This window comes from Podarcis tiliguerta (genome assembly GCF_965153285.1).
Source record: "Podarcis tiliguerta genome assembly, chromosome: 2".
Lineage (NCBI taxonomy): Eukaryota > Metazoa > Chordata > Lepidosauria > Squamata > Lacertidae > Podarcis > Podarcis tiliguerta.
The window spans coordinates 39,124,302-39,144,902 of NC_139535.1; the positions used below are offsets into that span (position 1 = coordinate 39,124,302).

General features: G+C 43.9%; 1 protein-coding gene and 1 long non-coding RNA gene across 9 annotated transcripts in view; one reads left to right on the top strand and one right to left on the bottom strand.

Annotated features, from left to right (window-relative positions):
• The window catches only part of PLXNA1 (plexin A1), a 298,111-nt gene that overhangs the window by 13,843 nt on the left and 263,667 nt on the right, over window positions 1–20,601 (bottom strand). For 2 of the 6 annotated variants that reach the window (XM_083418456.1, XM_083418457.1), the window contains exons 24-31: window positions 14,412–14,558; window positions 13,992–14,151; window positions 12,770–12,873; window positions 11,219–11,315; window positions 9,953–10,143; window positions 6,274–6,443; window positions 3,991–4,203; window positions 92–242 (exon numbers count right to left, since the gene is read on the bottom strand). In XM_083418456.1, the coding sequence (XP_083274582.1) occupies window positions 92–242; window positions 3,991–4,203; window positions 6,274–6,443; window positions 9,953–10,143; window positions 11,219–11,315; window positions 12,770–12,873; window positions 13,992–14,151; window positions 14,412–14,558 (1,233 nt within the window). Of the gene's footprint in view, window positions 1–91; window positions 243–3,990; window positions 4,204–6,273; window positions 6,444–9,952; window positions 10,144–11,218; window positions 11,316–12,769; window positions 12,922–13,991; window positions 14,152–14,411; window positions 14,559–20,601 lie in introns of all 6 variants that reach the window. The other 4 variants (XM_083418453.1, XM_083418454.1, XM_083418455.1 and 1 more) reach the window with 3 other exon arrangements.
• On the top strand, window positions 254–19,881 carry LOC310667206. 3 transcript variants are annotated; one of them, XR_014506204.1, is made up of 3 exons: window positions 254–2,239; window positions 16,904–16,980; window positions 18,562–19,881. It is a non-coding gene; the product is annotated as an uncharacterized lncRNA (long non-coding RNA). The 3 variants fall into 3 exon arrangements; XR_014506205.1 differs by lacking the exon at window positions 254–2,239 and adding an exon at window positions 12,932–13,325; XR_014506206.1 differs by lacking the exon at window positions 254–2,239 and adding an exon at window positions 14,029–14,168.

Consider the following 20,601-nt stretch of genomic DNA (forward strand, 5'->3'; position numbering starts at 1 on the left):
GGTTGTGGATATACAGGGCAGACCAGCCTTATGGAAAGAGGTCATCGACTCCTCTCCCTCCCACTGATCCTCCCCTACTGCTTCCCCTTACCTCATCCTTGTACTTGGTGATATATGAGTAGATCTCATGCAGCGCGCTCATACTGTTGAACTGGCTCAGGTGTAACCGGGACTGCTCTGCCAGGTAGGCGCTCATGTCTTGGTCGCTGATTGCTGGCATTTTAGCAATATCTGCATAATATCTATAGCAGGGAGCAGGAGAGACAGAAAGTCAGAAGGAAAACCTTTTCTGAAGACAAATCTAGGGACATCCAGAAGGAGAACAAGTGATTTGTTGTAACAAAGCAAAATATTAATCTGAAGCAACTGAGTACAGTATACTATGCGAAGCAAATTAAACAGTTTTCTACTCCTGTGCCAAATGACTCATAGAACCTCAGAATTGTAGAGCTGGAAGAGACCACGAGGGTCATCTAGTCCAACCCCCTGTAATGCAGGAATCTTTTGCCCAACATGGGGCTCGAGATTAAGAATCTCATGTTCCTTTGGATTTCCTATTGCACAGTCACACTGTGACAACAGGGCTCCTTATGGAGGAAATTCAATCCACCCATCAATAAACTGAAAGCAGACCGCTACTGGAGTACAGAAAACCTTTGTGTAACTTCAACCACAATAGGTTGGTTAGTTGAAAAGTTTGTGGTGATCAGTTGAGTGTGTGGCAAATTAGGAAGTGTTAGGAGCATGTAAAATGGGTATTTGAAGGGATCAGAGGAATGCCCAGACCTTGTAAACATCAAAGACAGATATAGAGTGAATATTCAGTCAACAGCAGACAGCTGGGAAAGATACACAAGGCTGTCCGCAGACAAGCCATTGCCATTGCCAATGTCACCATAACAGCATAATAGAGAATCCACAATGATACCTTAGTGAGAACTAGTGTGGTGTAATGGATAGACTTCTAGATTAGGACCAGAAAGACCAGGTTTCAGTTACTCAGCCCTGGCCAGCTCTCTCCCTCTTTCTCAGCCATATAATCACTTCATTTTAAAAAAGGATTTGTACAGCACCTTTTAAGGTCTACTCACTGAAACATGCAAGATAAAATGCAATGCAATCACAATATTAAAAATCAGCAGGAATGGAAAAAAACACCTCTCCAACTGAATCCAATACCAAGTGCAATCCAGAACCATCAGGAATATTATGAAACAGCTATAGCAAACAACACAAGCAAAAGCCAGTGAAAACAAATAGGTCTTTAAGGCTTTCTTTAAACACCTGTGACAATGAGGGCCAATGGATACCTGCCAGCTACCACAAAAAAGGCCCTTTCCCTTGAGCCTGCCAACACAAGAGCTCTCAGAGGCGGGCAAGTCAGAAGTCTCTCCACTGACAATCTTAATGTGTGGGTGGATTAGTGTTTCACAGGACTGTTTTGAAGTTTAAAAAGATAGAGGAAGGAAGAACCATTCATGCTGTCCTGGGTCCATGGAAGGAGAACACAATAAAAAATGAAATTTTTCATCAGTTGAGGGAAATCAAGTTAGGCCAATCAGGAGTGGCGCAAGTCTTTTTCCCTCAAACCAGAGCCACCTCCCACACACCTGACACGGCTGCAAAGGAACAATCAGGAACCGTAAAGTGTGCTTCTGAATGTTCCTTGGCAAGTAAGGCTTGCTGTCAGCACTTATCAGAGGCAACAGCAAGTCCTCCAGGGATCAGTTGCACTACTCTGCAGTGCAGCCAATCATTGCTTTTGGCAGGAATCTTCCTTTGCCGCTTTGCTTCAGATCAAGCTAGGCCGAGAAGGGAGAAAGGAAAGAATCAGCAGCACACTTAGACTGCATGCCTGGGTCTTTCCTCTGACGTACATTCAGCTGATGTCATGGTGATGTCAGGTAACTAACAGGCTGACACCCTTACCCACCTGTCAAAATGGCCTGAGGGGAATAGGGGAGCTCAGGATCCAGCCCATCAATCAGATATTGTCCCCCACTCCCCCCAGATATAATCATCTATGCTTGATGCATATACCCTTGGGAACACGGAGGCAACATGGATATAAACTGAGGGGAGGGATATTGGTTGATGTAGTTCTTGGCAGTAACAGCTGGTAGTGAAGCAGCTGCTTGCTATGGAGGGCTCTATGCAATTCCAAAAAACTCTGTTGGGCTTTGTTCTGTTGTTGCAGATAGAAATTGAACAGCACACCTGTGATGGGAGCTTCTCTGAGGTAGGCTCTATGGAGCAGGTGAGCAGTGGAGGGGGGAAATTTCTGGTGTATGTACCTTTAAAAATATTTTTTTATTATATTTATTAGAAATTTGACCCAATTGCTCTCACTTTGATACAGAGGCACAGAAGAGAAAGGGGACCACTGCATGATGGCAGTCAAAAGTTTCTGTCTGTATTTGTCACACAGCGGTATAAATAAGTAGAAATAATTCTGAATGCAATGTCCTTTGCCTTTCTCAATCAGAAATATGAAGCATTAATATAGTTTGAATTAAAAGCTGTGGCACAGCTGGGATAATGGAAGAACATCGTTGCATCCTCAAGAAACCAAGAAAAGTGGAGCAATGCTGAACAGGCATCTGGTCAGGAGCAAATGGCAACATATTGCCTCTGGGAGGTGAAGATCAAAGGCCTCCCCTATCCTTTGGCCACAATCTCTGCCAAGGGATGGTGTTAAGATGCTTACAAGGGCACTTTCCTACCCAAAACCACAGATACATTTGGAGTGCAAAGGAGGCAGACATCTGGAGACACCAGTGACAAGGATTTCCCCTCATCTTCTCAAAGTGGGTGTGGGGTTCACTGCTTCAAGCAGAAGACTCCTGATTGTGCTGGTCCCTTCCTTGCAGCTGCTGAGGATGCTCAATTCAATGCATCATACCTGTAAGCTTCCTTTTCATCTTTCTTGGGCTATGACATCTTCCATCCATCCACATCACAACTGGCCCAGAAATATGAAGTCACTACACTCCTCAGGTCCCCAGGAAACTTATAAACAAATTGACAACTCCACACTACTACCCCAACTCCACACTACTACCCCAAATCTTGAAATCTAGACATGCTGTGAAGAACAACAGGTCTGGGGAAATTTAAATGCTGCTAGAACTTTTTTTTTTAAGTCCAGCAAAAAAGGAGTCCAGCAAAAAAGGAGGAAGGAGATTCTTTGAGCAAGCCTACTTAACAGCGTCCCGTTCATTTCTTACACATTTTCCATGGGGGCCTATGAGCTCAAGGAAACTGCTTCTCATGCTGCAAACAGCCTGGTGGGAAGAACTAAGGCTTCAACCCCATTTTCAGAGCATGTTCCTCTGTCAATTTCCCCCCTCTTTGTCAGCTGGGGTAGAAAAATGTCATGGTTTTGCTTGGTATATCAATATGGTGGTAGTGGTAGCAACAGATAGGTCTTTCACAGAACTGAGCTACCTCCAGTGAATTCCACTCTCTTCTTGTGTGACGCATTTTCAGTAGGAAAACTTTTTGTGGGGTGGGGAAAATAATTTGTTAACAAGACAAACATGCCTGGAAAAGTGAACCAGAACCTTCTTGGTAAAATCCAAAACCTGCCTTCATCTTACCCAATATGACATGCTTGCACTTTTAACAAAATTAATTAAGATTGCAAGCTCCTTTGGCTAGAGATTTTGCTCTGCTCCTTTCCCTACAAATCACACTGGCAGCAGTTTCATTACAAACGGGTGCCTCCATTATTCCCCCCTCCCCCCCCATGTGCTTTATTTGTCAGTCATTGGGGACTGAGAGCAATTGTCCTCGCTTTGAAAAACCAACCAACCTGTCTTTTCCAATTGGCTAGGAAGATTTCTTCACCCTCCAGTCCTGGGAGGTTCTTTCATAGACATGTGCAGGTTTGCCAGGCTCTCCAGCCATTCAGAGCACACATTACAAAAGCAACTCTTCTTACACAGCTGCATCTTGCAAGGCCACCTCCCCATGGTTGAAGCCACTCACCTTTCTACCCAGCTCTTATAGTTGGGGATGTCCTTGGCGTACAGTAGTTTATTGGAGGGAGAGTCTTTCCCTAGCTTGTGCTCAGAAGTTGAGCAGGAGTCCATGAATGTCTGAGCCACCACTGATAGGCAGGCATCAGTAATACTGTTCTTGTGAATGTCAAACACAAACTGGGGGTTCTTAATCACATTCACCCAAAAGCGCAGAGGTAGACTGCAAAGGAAAAGAAAGGAGGAAAGTCAGGCTGGGGAAACACATTATTTGGTAACTAAAAACAGGACCCTGGCTGGCAATAACCTTTGGCTAGTCAGATTCCCAGAAAACAGGGTAGATATTCTCTCTTAATCTCCATAGATGGTAGTGATTTGGAAATGTGGTTTACTAGCTCTTCTGCCCCTTTCTGCTACTTGCTCCAGACCCATCCCAACCCAGAATTCATGTTTCTCTTGACTGGGTCTTCAAAATCCATTCTGTACAGCTGAGTGGCTCCTATTTCCTTTCCCCAGAAATTCACAGCTGCTGGGGAAGCTCAAGCAATCTCTCTCTGAGAGAGAAATAAGTTTCAGACCCCTGCCGACACACTGAGATTTCTGGGGATACCCCCTCTCGTAATTCCTCACAGCTTCTGAGCCTAGCTAGGAGAGATTCCTACACATAGAAACCTACCATGTAAGGGAGAAGGCTAATTCAAATTCATTCTCCCTGGCATCTCATTTTCTATGTGGAATGATTTTTGTGTGTGCATGGAACAGTATTCCATGATCTGGACCCTCAGCTGCAGTCTGAAGTGGTATAGCCCAGGCACACAGGTATACCACCTCAGGCACAGGTTCCCATGAAATACATTTGACTCAAACACCAAATGCTTGGCTCCATAGTATTCTTATCATGTGAGTGCTGGGCACACATGCACATTTTAATTCCAGGAAATGATCTCAAGAAATGAACTCTGCACATTGAATTATCACCCTGGAATAAGCATGGCCATTAGTATGCAGGGGCCTGCCTCCCTGGACTCTGCTGAATTGGAAACCAGGCATCATTGGGATTCTTCCCTCTCTCCCTCCTCTCCCCTCCCAACATAACGACTCTTCCTTTATTACAGAAAGCATAGCGATAAATCAGTTCCAAGCGTTTCCATGCTCTCATATCGCCATTTAAAAATGTTTCTTTTTCAGCCCGGCTAATTACTGACAGTTACTGAACTATACAAAAGCAATTTGGACTTCCATTTAACAAATGCCAGAGATGAGAGTGTATGTTCTTGTCCCCTGAAATAGTTAAGAGGATCTGAGAGATGAAATCGGCAGAAGGGGAGACATGAAACCTTGCATGTAGCAGAGGGCTTGTCGCATCTCACCACTTGCTGAGCACCCAAATCCCCCTGTGCTCTAGTATAAATGGATAGGAAGTCGGAATTTGGCTCTCTAGTGCTATGCATGCTGCTGGTGCTAACTTTCCTACCGTATTCTTAACTAATTATGATGGTGACGTTTGCTCCAATCTTTAGCTATGATGGTTATATAAACTTACATTCAATTTGCACTGGTCCAGGGCAGTGTGCCCAACTCCCTTGCACTGGCTCTGATAGGCCAGCAGAAAGGGATCTAGCAGAAACTGTTTGAATGCATATTGGAGGCTTCACCTACCCTAGGAAAAAGTGGGGTTTAAGTACAGTGGTACCTCGGGTTACGTATCCCTCTGGATACGTAATCTTCAGGTTGCAAACCCGGTAAACCCGGAAGTGTATACTTGCGGGCTTTGCCGTGTGCGTGCACAGAAGCACTCAATCGCGCCATATGTGTGCGTAGAAGGGCCCTTCCATTTTACAGACTTTTCAGGATACTGCCAGGCCTCCGGAATGGATCCCGTCCGTAACCAGAGGTACCACTGTACATTCATTTTCCACCTTTGGGAACTTGGTTTCCCACACGACTAAAGCGATTTCTACCACTTGATCTCTTATCTGAGAAAAACTGGGGCAAACCAAGAGTTCCTGTGAGGTTTCCTAGCTCAGCATTGTCTGCACCAAGGTTGGGAATTCTTTCAATCCCAAAGGCCACATTTCCTTGTTGCCCACTCCCCCAAAGGCCACACGCCAGCAATGGACAGGACCACAAGGTGGGCAGGGCTGAATTAGGCAGGCCCAGAGTTGCATATAGAGTGTAGAGTGATTCTACACTGAGTGGCAGGAGCTCTCCAGGGTTGCAGACCACCCCACCTGGAGACTCCCTTCTGCATGCACAGATTGCGTTCTACAACTGAGCTGTGGGCCCTACTTACCAATTACTCTTCCAAGTATGCCTGACATCGTAGTCATTGATCTGGTGCTTATCAGCTTGTTCATCCAGGAAATCAAACATGTACTTGATGGCGAGAGGCAAGGCACTCCCTCGGTGGGCGGTGCTGAATATGGTCTCAAAGAGGTCGTCAACAAACTTCTGCAAGGTTCCCTGGATGTAGAAAAATGGTGGCAATGGAATGAAGGCATAGTCTGCTTGGGAGGCATAAAGATCCCATTGAGATTATAAGAAGAAAAGTTATGCCCTGAAATGACACTGGCATTGCCAGTGAAAGCCACAGAAATGTACAGGCTGTGTTACAGAAGTGATCTCATCTCTTCACAACATCCATAGACAAAGCAGATGAGGTGACACCTGTTCTTGGGCCTACTCTAATAGTAAGACCGAAGCATCAATGAAGGCTGTTTTACATAGTAAAACACAAGGAATCTAAGCACTCTGCCATGTGTGTTTCATCTGCAATTCAGAAGTAGGCTTAGCCATAGCAGACTGTCATAGAGTGCAACCATTTTTCCCATGGGGGCACCAGACGATACCCTCTTAGTATCCATCCATTAGGGGGCACTTGTTTGCAGTATCAGTCACTTATGAATCTTGAATTTAAAAACCCCCTTCTGATGGTAAGACTTATTTTATAGGCAGAGAAAGGAATTTGGTTATAACCCTGATCTTTTGAGAGTTCCAGGTCACTGTCTGTTAGCCACAAGTTCATTCATGTTCAGTCGAATGCTATACTTGGCTTGCTGAAGGTTTTAAGTTCTGAAGAAACCAGAGGCCTTTCTCCTGGGCATGGTCGGCCAATTGGTGTCAAAGAAGGATAGAACTTTCTTTATGTACGCCACAACAGCAGCAACGGTACTTATTGCGCAGTATTGGAAGACACAAGAACTACCCACTCTGGAAGAATGGCAGATGAAGGTGATGGACTACATGGAACTGGCAAAAATGACTGGCAGAATCAGAGACCAGGGAGAAGAGATGGTGGAAGAAGATTGGAAGAAATTTAAAGACTATTTACAGAAATATTATAAGATTAATGAATGTTAGAATGACATCGGATTGAGCTTAAAAGGTTATTAGCAACAATGTGGTGAAGGAGTATGGAAAATTTGAAGGTAAAAAGGTGTAAAATTAAAGGTTCAATATATTAAGATATTAAGATAAAGATTAAGTTAAGTTAAGTTAGAGGGAAGGGATTTGCTGATTAAATATTTGAATTGGAATACAGTGAGGGGAGGTGTGGGGAAGTCTGGGAAATAAGTAAACGCAAGGAATATTATGAGAATGGAATTGTTTTTATTTGTTTTTTCTGTGTTTTTGTATTTTTGTATTTTTCTTTTATTCTTTCTTTTTATGTAAAAACCCTAATAAAAATATTATTATTTTTTTTAAAAAAGGTTTTAAGTTCTTACAAGGATAGATAAACACATAGCTACTGAAGTATGAAATACATTCAATACATGAAGCTACAGTAGTACCTTGGTTCTCAAACAGCTTAGTTGACAAACAAATCAGCTCCCGAATGCCGAAAACCCAGAAGTAAGTGTTCCAGTAACCGAAGGTTTACTGGAAGCTGAATGTCCGACGCCACTTCTGCTTGAGTGCAGGAAGCTCCTGTAGCCAATCAGAAGCTGTGCCTTGGTTTATTAACGGTTTTGGGAGTCGAATGGACGTCTGGAATGGATTAAGTTCAAGAACCAAGGTTCTACTGTATAATACACCTGAACCTCCCAGGACTGTGTTGAAATTGCAGTGTTAAGCAGCAGTAATTAGTGCTGTGCTTAAGTTTTTCACATAAGACTATGATAGAAATCCATGAGAAGCTTCATGAAAAGCACGCCCATTTTCATCTTTTTTTCTTTTCTTTGGCTGTTTGAAGCTAGATGGCACATGCTGAGCCAGATTGTCAAGGTGGTTTGTGGCAGGCACCACTATTAATTTTTATCTCAGAATGCACTTTGCACTGGGGGCATTTTGGGATAAGAAATGTAGCAGCTGGCGGCTTGCTACAGCATTGAGAACTCTGGCGAATTTTGTGCCCACCCCCCAAAATATTCCTTCACACTCCTCTGAAAATTGCAAGAATTAGCCTGTTTCTCCACCTGCTCTTGGAGGAATGTTTTTGATTCAGGATGAGAAGCAACCCACAGCAGCCAACCTCCAGTGAGAAAATAAATAGCTATGGTAGATTATTACAATTTATTATTTGGTCTGGGAATAAAGTAGGAGAGAGGGAGAGAGAGAGATTCGGCTGTGCCATTTGCATGCCAGCTCCTGCAATTAATGTGGCTTTCTCCAGTTCTCAGAACTCGACAATATTATTATTGTTTGCTTTTGTACAAATCTTATATTATTGACCATTTGATTTACATCAGAAACCAGGGCAGCAATTACACAGTGTGAGTAGCCATTGGACTTTTAAAGCTCCCTTGCCTCGGCTTTTGCTGATGCAGAGTGCTGATAAAATGAGGGCGTCTATCAAGCATATGAACAATGAGCACAGGGGAAATCAGTGATTGCAGCAACCGGAGGCTGGGATTCAGTTTTGCTTCGTCAACAGCTAGGATGCAAAACTAGTCTTTGCAGCTGGGTGTTTGGGTTTTTTTCCTTTTTTCCTTTTGGCCAAATGTAACTGGGGCCAGAAATGCTCCATAGGTAGGTGAAGAGTTTAAAAGAATGAAGCCAGGTCCCTCTGCATATATGGAGAGGCAGAAGAACCTGGGCCCATGCCTATCACCAGGCCAAGTGGGCTGATTAGGATTACCAGTGGCCCGGAAAAATAAAGAAAGAGATTTAAAAATGCCATCTAGGGGTTGTCTTTGTATTTAAAGCATGACACCGGGCTGGGCTGGAGGGAGTACCTTGAAGACTGAAACTGGCTTGTCTGTCTGATTGCCTGATCATCTGTCACTCAAGCCAAAACACACTCTTTTCCTTTCTTTTTGCTTATTCCTTGAGGTCAGAAGTTGTGTAAGGAATTCAAGGAATGGAGCAGGTGAACAGAGTCAGAAATTCTAAGACAACAGCAGCCGTGCTATCACAGAAGCCCAAGAGCTAGTGGGGAAGCCTATAGGGAACTTCTGCTCATGACCTCTGGTTTTTGGGTGTGTATAAGTGTGGTTTGGTTTAGTTTTGCTGGTTTTACTAGAGCTAGGTATGAGTGGGCTGGGCAAGAAAAGTGCATCATCCTTGCAAAATGTTACATATGCCCTTAGCATGTGCAGGGAGCAGATCACTCTGGGACAGCAAGGCATCTAGAGTAAGCATTGGCTATCACCCATCTTGTGATAATGGGCCCAGAGGCTGATAATGTATGCTGTGGGGAAGGGATAAGTTTCTCTAAAGAACCTTGGATTTCAATTGCTGCTGCAATGCAATTATCATTAGAATCTCTTGCGATGCAACTGCAGCAGTGAGAACTCCAAACCCTTAAGTGTTTGGTGTTAAGCAGATAAGAGGTCAGAAATCATCGCAAATGGAATAATAAGTTGTCTCCATATACTCTCTGCTGATTTATAACAGCAAGACTGAAGAGGGCAGAAACTTGACAGCATGGTAGGATGAAAGACCCACCAGATTCTGTGTGTGACTTGGCAGTCTGTACATCTACTCAAACTTTAGAACGCATCTAGGTAGAGCCTTCCTTCCTTCCGATTTACCTTGGTGGCTAGCAGGCGGGTCAAGTAGATTTCTGAGACCATCTTGCTGCCACGGTCACCTTCTCGCTGGTCCATGTGATCGTGATTCTTCACCAGGTGCCACAGCTTGGTGCCGCTCTCCAGGTCAGGAGTGATCATGGGGGTCCGGGAACGGAGGCTGTCAGGGCTGCTGGCTGTCCGGAGCATACTCTCTGTGAGGAAACCACATGCAATGGGAACCGCCTCTCCCTCCTTCGCTGCCTTCCAGCCTCAGCTGTCCTCCCTCCACCTCACTTAGTTTGCAGCAAGGCCTGTCACACCACCAAGAGTATATGATTCGTGTTGGGCTACCCTTTAGAACCAGGCAATGAAAGTTCATAGGCTGGGTGGCTCTATTAACCAAGAAATCATTGGACTTCCTCTTTCTTTCTTTTTTTACTGCCAGGGGAACTGCAAGCAGTGAGCGGAAGCTGCTAAAACCTAAGGCCAGCTCATACTGTTGGCAGGTTCTCTCCAGTCCTAACCTGCCCAAATACATGTTCTCTCAAATACTTGAGACATCAACCTGCTGCGCCATTCATATAAGATACTTCTGAAGGACCCCTGGGATCTCTGAGGAGGAACGGCAGGCTATAAATATCGTTAGACAGACAGACAGACAGACAGACAGACAGACATCTTTTTCTGCTCTGCTAGTTTTAACTGGCTGCTTTTGCATTTTAAAGGGGGAAGATGAAAGGAAACTCTTTCTTCAAACACACTGGGTTGTATCTAATGCTGCACAGGAAGTTCTGCTCAAATCAAAACACTTCTTAAATAAACGTTAAAGAGCTGTAGTCCCCCCCCCCCACCACACCCTTTCCGCAACAAAGTGCTAACTTAAGGGTGTGCCACAATAGATACCTTACCTATCCTCATCAACTAACATGGAACTTTATTCTTGCCAGGGACTTTAACTAAGAGACCCTGACAAAAAATACAAGTTTTGCAGAAGTAATTACACAGGATATGACGAGTCAACAGGTAGAGGGATGAGACAGAATCAGAAGAAGAATTTCTGAAGTGGCAATGTTGGTAGGTTTGCTATAAGTAGCACTGAGGTGGGCTTGGGTGATTTTCTCTTCCAAAACTGATGCATGAGACATTGGAAAGGGGTTAAGAAAAGTTGCTTTGGCTGCAATATTGCATCTTTTCTGCTCTGCCTTTGCTTCAGGAAGACTGATTCCTAATCTCCAGACTGTTCCGGAATTCCAGACAGCAAGCAATGACGGCTGTTTTCTCACTTACCATATCTGCTGAGTGATTTGGTGAAGGTGGAGGAGTTGGAAATGTTGTAAGCTGAATTCTGCTTGGGCACCAGGGCCACAGAGGAACCATCTGTCACCTATAGCAAGAATATTAGCAAAACAAAGATTGAATGGACTTTTCAGATCCACATATCATGCATCTCTCATCCCAGTAGCTCCTCACACTAAGACAAGCTGAAATTGCAATTGCCTATTCAGTGGGTTCCCAAACGCAGTTCAATACAATGGACCAATGGACCATCATGCCTCAGGGAAAAGATGGAAGCTGAGGTAGTCTCAGTCAACATCCCCATTCTATCCTCTCCTCAGCCTAATTTGCTCTGAGGCAAATTCTACTTTCTACATTTTTAAACATTTTCTCTTTTTTCATGTATCTTGCTCGCATTCTAAAACATTTAGCTAGGTATTGTCCTAATAACTGCCCCACTTTGAGGAAATACCCCCACACTAGTACACTACCCCTCAATTCAGGGGTTGGGAACCTGAGGCCTAAAGATCAAATATGGCCCTCCAGAATTCTCTCAAAATTCTGCCTAGTAGGCCACACCCCTCACTGACCCTACTGTGCACTCTTCCTTACATGTTTTTGCATGACTGTATGGAGGATAGGGGTGTGTGTGTGTGTGTAGAAACTAGCCTGCTGTACAAAGATAAATTTTCATTCATTGCTCCACCCACTTCTGCCTCTGCCCCTCCCCTTGATGCCCTCAAGCTTGTCCAGAAGGGAATATGGCCCTAGGGCTGGAAAGGGTTACCTGTCCCTGCCTTAATCCTTTCTGAGGAGAAGCCATGTTGGGCTAGGTGTGTAGAGGATGGAAACTTGACAGTCCCTTGCCCCAGCAAGGCTGACTGTGAATGCAGAAAGCTGGCAAGTGACAAGGTGGCCTACTATCTGCGGGCAGCTGCAAAGGCAAGCAGTGAGTGGTTCCCACTGGCCCACAACCCATGTCATTTCAAACTGGATCCCTTCTGAAAGGCTGAGCCAACCCCCTTAGATGCCCCAAAGGGTGCATCAGGGTATACAGTGGTACCTCAGGTTAAATACTTAATTCGTTCTGGAGGTCCGTACTTAACCTGAAACTGTTCTTAACCTGAAGCACCACTTTAGCTAATGGGGCCTCCTGCTGCTGCTGCGCCACCAAAGCACAATTTCTGTTCTCATCCTGAAGCAAAGTTCTTAACCTGAAGCACTATTTCTGGGTTAGCGGAGTCTGTAACCTGAAGCATATGTAACCTGAAGCGTATGTAACCTGAGGTACCACTGTATACTAAAAGACCACTCTAGATTGTTTGGCAGTATACTCAGGAACTGTCCTGTTTGTGACTGATCATTAATCTACATTACGCAATATCCAGATTACAGTCAAGAGTGTATCATGCATTTCTCTTGTATCAGATGCAGAGGCTGTCTGCAGTGCCCTTCTCTCACACTGTACACATGAAGCATCTAAAGTTGAGTGAACCCTGCACTTAGATGTGCCACAGTTTCTTGTGCCCCACCTCTACAGCTAAAGCCAGCAGACCACCACACCTGGTAATGGGCGAGAGTGTTGAGCCTTTTCCAGTCATTGTCAATCTTTGTCGTGACATCTTCATCTTGCAGAATTATCCGAGCCATCCTGCCCTGCCGCCACTCTGCACCGATGGAAGAGAAGGGCATGGGGTCACTGGGGATCGTGCTCACTTTGGACAGATCACAGAACGAAAGGCATGGAGAGCATGTGAGTGAGGCGTGGCACAAACAGTTTTTAAAAGCCACACCCCACTTTAAACCCTTGGCTGTCTTGTGCGCTGCCAGCAGCTATGCTGATGAGGCTGGCCAAACATTTAGATGGAGAAATAACTGACTCATTTTCTCCTGTCTGTACTCCATTTGCAAAAATGGGATATCACTGTTCTTGAGCAGCACCATCCTACTGCTTGACCCCGTTCAGTGAATCTCCAAGCAACAGAAATATCTGCAGCTGACCCATGTTCCTTTCATTTTCCCTTATTGAGAATCTCAAATTTTCAATGCCGACTGAGCACTACTTTCTCAGCCAATGAAAACACTGGCTTCCAAACTCTGGGTCCAACAATCTATTCAGGTGATTCACAACAAGCATCAATGAGAAAATGTATAGCTCTTCTAAAGACTAAAGTACAGAATGCACCACTGAGACTTGCTCCTTCTTACATTCCATGGTGCAGCATCTGATGTTGTGCTAGGACCAGCAAGTACACATTAAGAACATTTTCCCCAGCAGTAGATTGAATGATGACCTTGCTTGCAAATTGAAGGGCATCTAAGTTTCAAACTACATTGGGCAATGACAAAGGCCTGATTTCTAAGTTAAAATGTATGCAAGCAGGCCTGGGATGCTAAGTCACCTGCCAACCACTTACCTTCATGCAGCCTTTCCTGCAAGGCAGTTGATGGACTCTCTATATCAGAGCCCAACTTTTGGGAAAGTGGCAGTTGGGAAAAGGTTGTGGGGAGGAAAGTGGTTGGCAACAGATGACACCTTAAAGACTAATAGATTTTATTTTGGTAGCATAGACTTTCATGGACTAGAGACCTTTGTATATGACAAAATCAACGCAAGCTGATGCTCTGTATGTTACTCTTTAAAGTTCCACTAGACTGTTGCTTTTGCTGCAACAAGCTAACATAGCTACCTCTGCAAGTACAAATGCAATATGAACTGGTTGTGTAAATCCACCCTTTAGTATACACTGACTGCACAGCAAACATCTGTAACTCTGCAACTTACCCAGGTCCATGTCCCCTGCCTTAGGTCTCTGTGAGTAAGGGACTCCTTTATACACAGCATCCAAAAGCTTCTCCTTCACTTGTGTGATGGTGTCACAGTTTAGAACCTTGACCGGGATCTCGGGAGCATTTTCATTCTCAGGGTTCACACAGTTCAGCGTCTATATGAGAGAAAAAGGTAAATATATTTGCATGATGGGATTTGCCACATTGCACTATGGTTGCATATTGGGGGAATGCAGAGGGAAATGGGCAAGAGAATGAGAAGTCATCAAACTGCCTTGGAAGCTTTACCCCCTTTTCCAGTCATTAGGTTGGAAATTTTGGGGAATGCAAAATTTTGCAGTGGAATTTCTTACCCCCCAATAACATTGACCCTGCTGTTCAGATTCCAGAAAACCAGGCTCCCACTTGCACTAACCAGCATTTTGTAGTCAATTTGTTGACGGATGAGCTTGTCTTCACTTAAGGAGTAGCGAGCCTCTCCAGTGATAGCATCAATGGGTCCCTTCTCCATCTGCTGTTTGATGGCACAGTAAAGCATGAACAGAGGTTCACCTGCACACTCCTAAAGAGAAGGGAGGAAGACAGGGCATTAGATAGAACATCCCTTGAAATACCTAAAATAAGCAGCTGTTTCCAAATCAAACCTGAATTGGGGGCTGATTTTATTAAACACTACTTCCATGTAATAAATAAATAAATACATACATACATACATACATACAATAAAAATTTGCTGGACCCTGGAGAACATGCTTCGAATGTATACACAGAAATGACCAGTGTTGTAGTAAGATCAAAGTTTGGCTAATGATTACGGTATGTTGTTTAGTACCTTTGGATCTTGCTCCATTTGCTTTCATATGGTATCTCCTTTGACCCCTATCTTGCCAAGAAAAGCCATTCTTTGGAAAATCTTATCAGAAAAATCCTACTCTTTGCAAAATACAAGTCAATTGTTTCAGTTGGCTTTTCACACAAACAAAATAATGGACAAGGTGTTTTCTGAATATATGCCAGCTATTAATTCTGAGGTACATGATGGTTTGAGAAACAAAGCAGTGAAAAAGCATGTGTGAACTTTATAAATTCTAGAACTTCACCGAAGATCACTGATCTACAGGGATTATAACCCTAATTTCCCCCCAAAGTGTAGGCTCAATTGGGCAGCACAAAATATCCAATACATGGGGATGGACAAGGCATGAGCAAAGACTTCATAAGATAAAGCAGACCATAAAGGGCTATCTCAAGTGGTTGTTCAGTAGGTATCTGGGTTGACTGGTGTGGTTTTCTACAAGCTTTTCTGCAAATTAATTCTCCATGTTCATTCTTACCCATTATTGGATCAAGTCAATGAGCCATATAACCTAGAATCAATCTCCGACAACAGCCAGGACCTGGTTCTTCAGAAAAGGATATATGACAACTGCAAAACAATCCATTAACTATTGTTCACTCAGAGCTTCCAGCATTATGAAGTTAAGAGACAAGCTGGACATAAATCTGCCTTCCTCTACATTGATGGGGAAACTGGCCCTCCAAATGTTGTTGGACTCCACCTCCCATCAGTCCCAGCCAGCATGGTCAATAGTCAGGAATGGATTTGTATATCCTCTATGAATTTGTCTCATCAGTACAAAAAAATCCAGATTCTACAACTCTCCATAGCCATGTGCCTCATAAGTCAATCCTTAGATACGTGAAATAAATGCTTCCTGTTGTTTCTTCTTCACTTACTAAATGGTCACACGATTTCATTCCAATAAAAGAAATGGAAGTCTGTGTTTGTTGTGCAATTAAAAGTTAAGGACAAGACAGTAAACAAAAGGAGCCAGTAGACTCCCAGCTGGAAAAGTGTCAACCTCAGCAGTCAGGTGTGTATGATTAAAATGGACTGGAAGTGAGGTGCTGAAGCAGGGGAGAAGAGATGGAAATTAATAGGATGAGTGTGAAAGACATTTGAGAAGGTGAGGGGGGAACTAGAGAGACATCACTCTGAAAACTATTATCAGTGGATTGAGACATTGACTTCAACAGTGTTTGGATCAGACGTATAGTAATGCTACATAGCTGGTCCCCAGGAGTGTTTCAGTATTTTCTTGTGCAATCTTTTATGCCAACTAGGGTGAAGATGAAAACAGGAGGGGTAGAGACAAAAATCCCAAGTGACCTCAGTCCTGCCACCTCTTTCCCAGCTGGCCACCATCAAAACAAATTCTACTTTGGTGCAAAGTGCATCTCCTCTCTCTGCCACCATATGCTGTTAGCATCTCGTTAGCATCTGCAGTAATTAAAGAGACAGCTGCTAACGAGCAAGAACAGGCATACATCATCCCTAGACCTACCGACAACACGCCTGTCTTTGAAATTATGTTTCATTTGCAAACTTGGCTTCATTAAGTCTGCTTGGGAAAGAAAGAGAGAGAGAGGGAGAGAACCAATGTGGGTGCTATGCTGTTTATTAATAACTGTCTTGTCTCCTCATAATGCACAAGCCAAATGATGGCCGTACATTAACAGGCATGCATGGCAATTACACTCCAGCATGGCAAGACTCTCCCATTTTTGCCTGCCCTCCTCCCTTTTCAGGTGAGGCCAGAAATTCAAGCCTCTTCCAAGGAGGGCTTTTATTACTTATAAAAGCTAACTGCAAACCATTCAGGCACAAAAAAGCAACACAGATGGAGAATAAATTGAAGATGGCTCCTTGGTCGTATCTTGTTTGTCTGTTGTGATCTCTCATCACACAGTTTTCTCCCACTTGCAGTCAGCTGAGGAGCCATGCATTGCTTGAGAGCGAGGTGCCTGACCTGTTATCAGGGCTGTTTAAAGGCACTCTTGAGAGCAGTGGATTGCTTTTTACCTTTTGATCACCTCTGAAGACTAACCCTGTTTTAATGTTCTCAGTCCTGAGAGGTTCTGGATACTGCGTCTTATACAATGGACAACAGACAGAGAGGGCTTCGTGTTCTTTAAAACTTGGGGTAAGTATTAACTAGTTAATTACAGTTGGTAACTGCTCTTGAACTGTCTGACTCCCAGCTACGAAAGTGCAGTTGGGCAGGTTGCCATAATCATGCAATAGTAGAAGAACTTTCCCTAAGAATTAGCGGGTTCAATATCTGTTTGCAAAGGGAACTGGGAGGATTTGGCATGGATCTGCTAGAGAGCAGATTGTGGTTTCAAGCTAACAGTGATACACCCATTTAAAACAGGCCACTGAATCTGCTCAGCCAACAGTGAGCTCAGTAGATCAACTTTATGCCAAATGATGTGTTAGCCAGCTCTTTCTTATTTACGGGAAGGCTATCACACATACTGACTCCAGGATAACCTGCTTTGGCTCTTTGCCACTTTTATTAAGTCTCCAAACACAAAAGATGAAATTACTTTTGCCTTCTCTTAAGGGAGGTACATGGGCAAATAGGGTTCACAAAGCATTTGGTTGGGTCCCTCATTGCACCAGGCCCATGCCAGGCTTGCTGAGAGATCTGTAGGTGCAGTACATGCTGGAGGCATGAATGGTACCTGCCAGGGCCATAGAAGACCTTGAGCCCCAACCCCCCCTTGTATGCTGATATCACTGGAGGGCACCAAGTTCTGATACGATGGGTTGGCTACATGGGGAAGGCAAGTGAAATCCAGATGGATCCCACTGTAGAATAAATCAGTGAGTGTCTATTAGGGTAGAGGATAATTACATTCAGTCCACATTTTTATACAAACCAACCTAATTCGCACCTCCTGGACTAATATACAGATTGGAATGCAATTATTATTCAGATGTTGCACATCTCTGTATTTTATGGCTCAAAATATGCACCAAAATGTGTAAAAAAGTATTAATGGCATATTTTAACATAAAACATGTTTAGAAATGCATACTTTGAGAAAAAATACATATTTAAATAAGCTTTTTGTGATAAAATATGTATTTCAATAATGTGTAAATATTAATTTTCATAGAGATTCTTTTAAAAACCACAGATTAATGTGGAAATAGGATGGAACAGACTTATAAACACATGCAAAGTTGAAGCAGACTGGAAATAAGATGGTTCCGTCCATCCTTGGTCTTCAGCACTCTGAATACTGTCTAGGACTGGCCAAAATCCCAAATCTCTCCCTCACCACACACATTTTGCAAACCCCCATAATTTGGTGACTTTCTGTCTAGAGTACTGTAATGTGCTGAATGAGGACCTGCCCTTGAAGAAAGTCCAGAGGCTCTAGTCAGTACAGAATGAGGCTGCTAGGTTGGTAACTGGGGCAGTCCAATGAGACCATGTGTCGCTAGTTCTGAAAGCACTGCACTGGGTGCCAATGAGCTACTGGCACAATTGAAGGTGTTAGTGCCAGCATATGAAACCCAAAATGACCCAAGGACCCAAAAGAGCACCTTCCCCATTATCAGCTATCTCAGCCCCTATGAGCAGCTAGTAAGGCCTTGTTGGCTGTGGCTGCTGGAAGGGGGCTATGACCCATGACAGGGCCTTTTCAGTGGTGGCTCTGTTCGTGGAATGCCACGGTTAGGTGTGATTGTCTCTATCACTATTGACTTTCAGGAGGGGTTTGAAAACACTGCTGTTTACCCAGGCATTCGACAGTTGAAGGACAGTGCTCCTGGCAACTGCAAAATCACAGGATGAGAGAACGTTTTTAACCGTAGCTGTTTTCAAAATGCTTAAAAAAAATGTTTTGTTGTGGATGTGGTTTGCTGCCATGTGCTCCTTTAGGAGGAAGGATGGGATATTAATAAATAAGTATAAAATAGTAACCAAGCCCATAAAACCAGGCAAAGGTAAGTTGGCATCTTTAGGCAAGGACTTATGTTAACACCACATGCTCCCCCAACAGCTTTGGAGCAGGGATTATGTGCTGATCTGCAAAGATAAGAAGCACTTTAGCAGCTGACAGCAAGACACCAGCCAGCACCTACCACATAGCTCTAACAACCTCTTTGTGTAAGGAGACAATGCTTTTCCTGGGCTCATCATAAGTCTGCGCACAATCTTTTAAAAATGACATAGACCAAAACACACTTTTATGCAACAGGACAGTGACTACACAGTCAATATGGGATGAGCTTTTAGAATTCACGGCTCTGAACCCAGTTCCTGGAAGGAATGGATCTGAGGCAAAACCAAACATTTGAGCATAAAATACAAAACCAAGCATGAAGAAAGCCATTGATAACTTGCTGAGATGACTCCCCCCAAACCCTGGAAGTATGGCAATTCCAGCACATAGCCCAGCCCTCCTCAATTTAGCCTGGTGCCTTCCAGATGTTTTGGAGTGAAATTCCTATCAGCCCCTGCCAGTTTTTATAATCCAAAACATCAAGAGGGTACCACAATGAGGAAAGCTAACATAGGATTCTATCCGATGTAAAACCTACTCAGAGTAGGCACATTAAAAGTAATGGTCGTTAGTAACTTAAATAGAGGAGACCTATCAAAATGAATCTATTTCATTTCCTTTCAACTATTTGTATACTGCTTAATCACAATCATCGCTAAGCAGCGTACAAGAAGCCTAATACATTAAGCTTCAAGGCCAACTAGGGATTTCAACCCTGGTTCTCCCAGTCCAGGACTGTAACCACTACACCGAACTCTTACTGAAAACACCACAATCTCTGGCAGAGATGTTTCCAGGTCCTCTGACCCGATAACCTTTTAACTGGAGATTCCAGAGCTTGAACCTAGGGCCTTCTGCATGCTCTACCACTGATCACTTGGCCATCTCTGACGCGAATGCAGGGCTGAGATCTCACAAATAAACTAAAGGATCTAGAGGCCTGCTCTGCTCTTTACATATTGTCTGCAAATGTTTCCATTACCTTTGTTCCACTGACAACTCAGCACTGTTTCCAGGAGTTCTCCTATCTATAGCTTTCTCTGAGCTTTCCAGGAGTTCTCCTATCTATAGCTTTCTCTGAGCTTTCTCTGGCCAATATTAAGTAGGCACAGTGGCTGTAGACCCCAGCTCCTGTGAAAAGCAGAAGGGCCTAAAGGCCAAATGCTCTTGAGAAGAGCACCTCCTTTAACCTTCAACAGATTAAGAAAAGCTGCAGGATGCAGAGTAAAGTGTAAACATTGGCATTTGCATATGAGTGCCTGCGTATGTGGAGAGAAAGCCTGAAGCAGCATGAGCCAAACTATCTAACGCTCACAGTGTCTTATTGATGAGATTTAGCTCATCAGGCACCTAATATTGTGCATTTTTCAATGCTCCTCTTTATCTGCTTCGCTCTCCCATTCCCTGGGATGGCTCATTAGGAGGCTGATGAATGGCGCTCGAGGCCTCAACAAAAGCACCACTGCCCGGGCCTGCCGATTCCACGAAGCCTGCCTGTCCCTACCTCTGCCACAAACAACACCTGGGCAGCCAGGGCGAAGGAAGTGGGGAGAGGACAGAGAGAGGAGGGAGAAGAAGAGCAGCACATTGATCTCGGCCTTCAGTGGTGCTGAATCAATATATCATTTCCCTCACAGATGATTGGCAGGGTTTCTTTTCATTCCTTTAAGGGCCTTGTGCTGTTGCTGTGTAGCTGTCACAAGAGGCTAGCTAATGCTACATCCTTGTATGCTACACCTATTGTG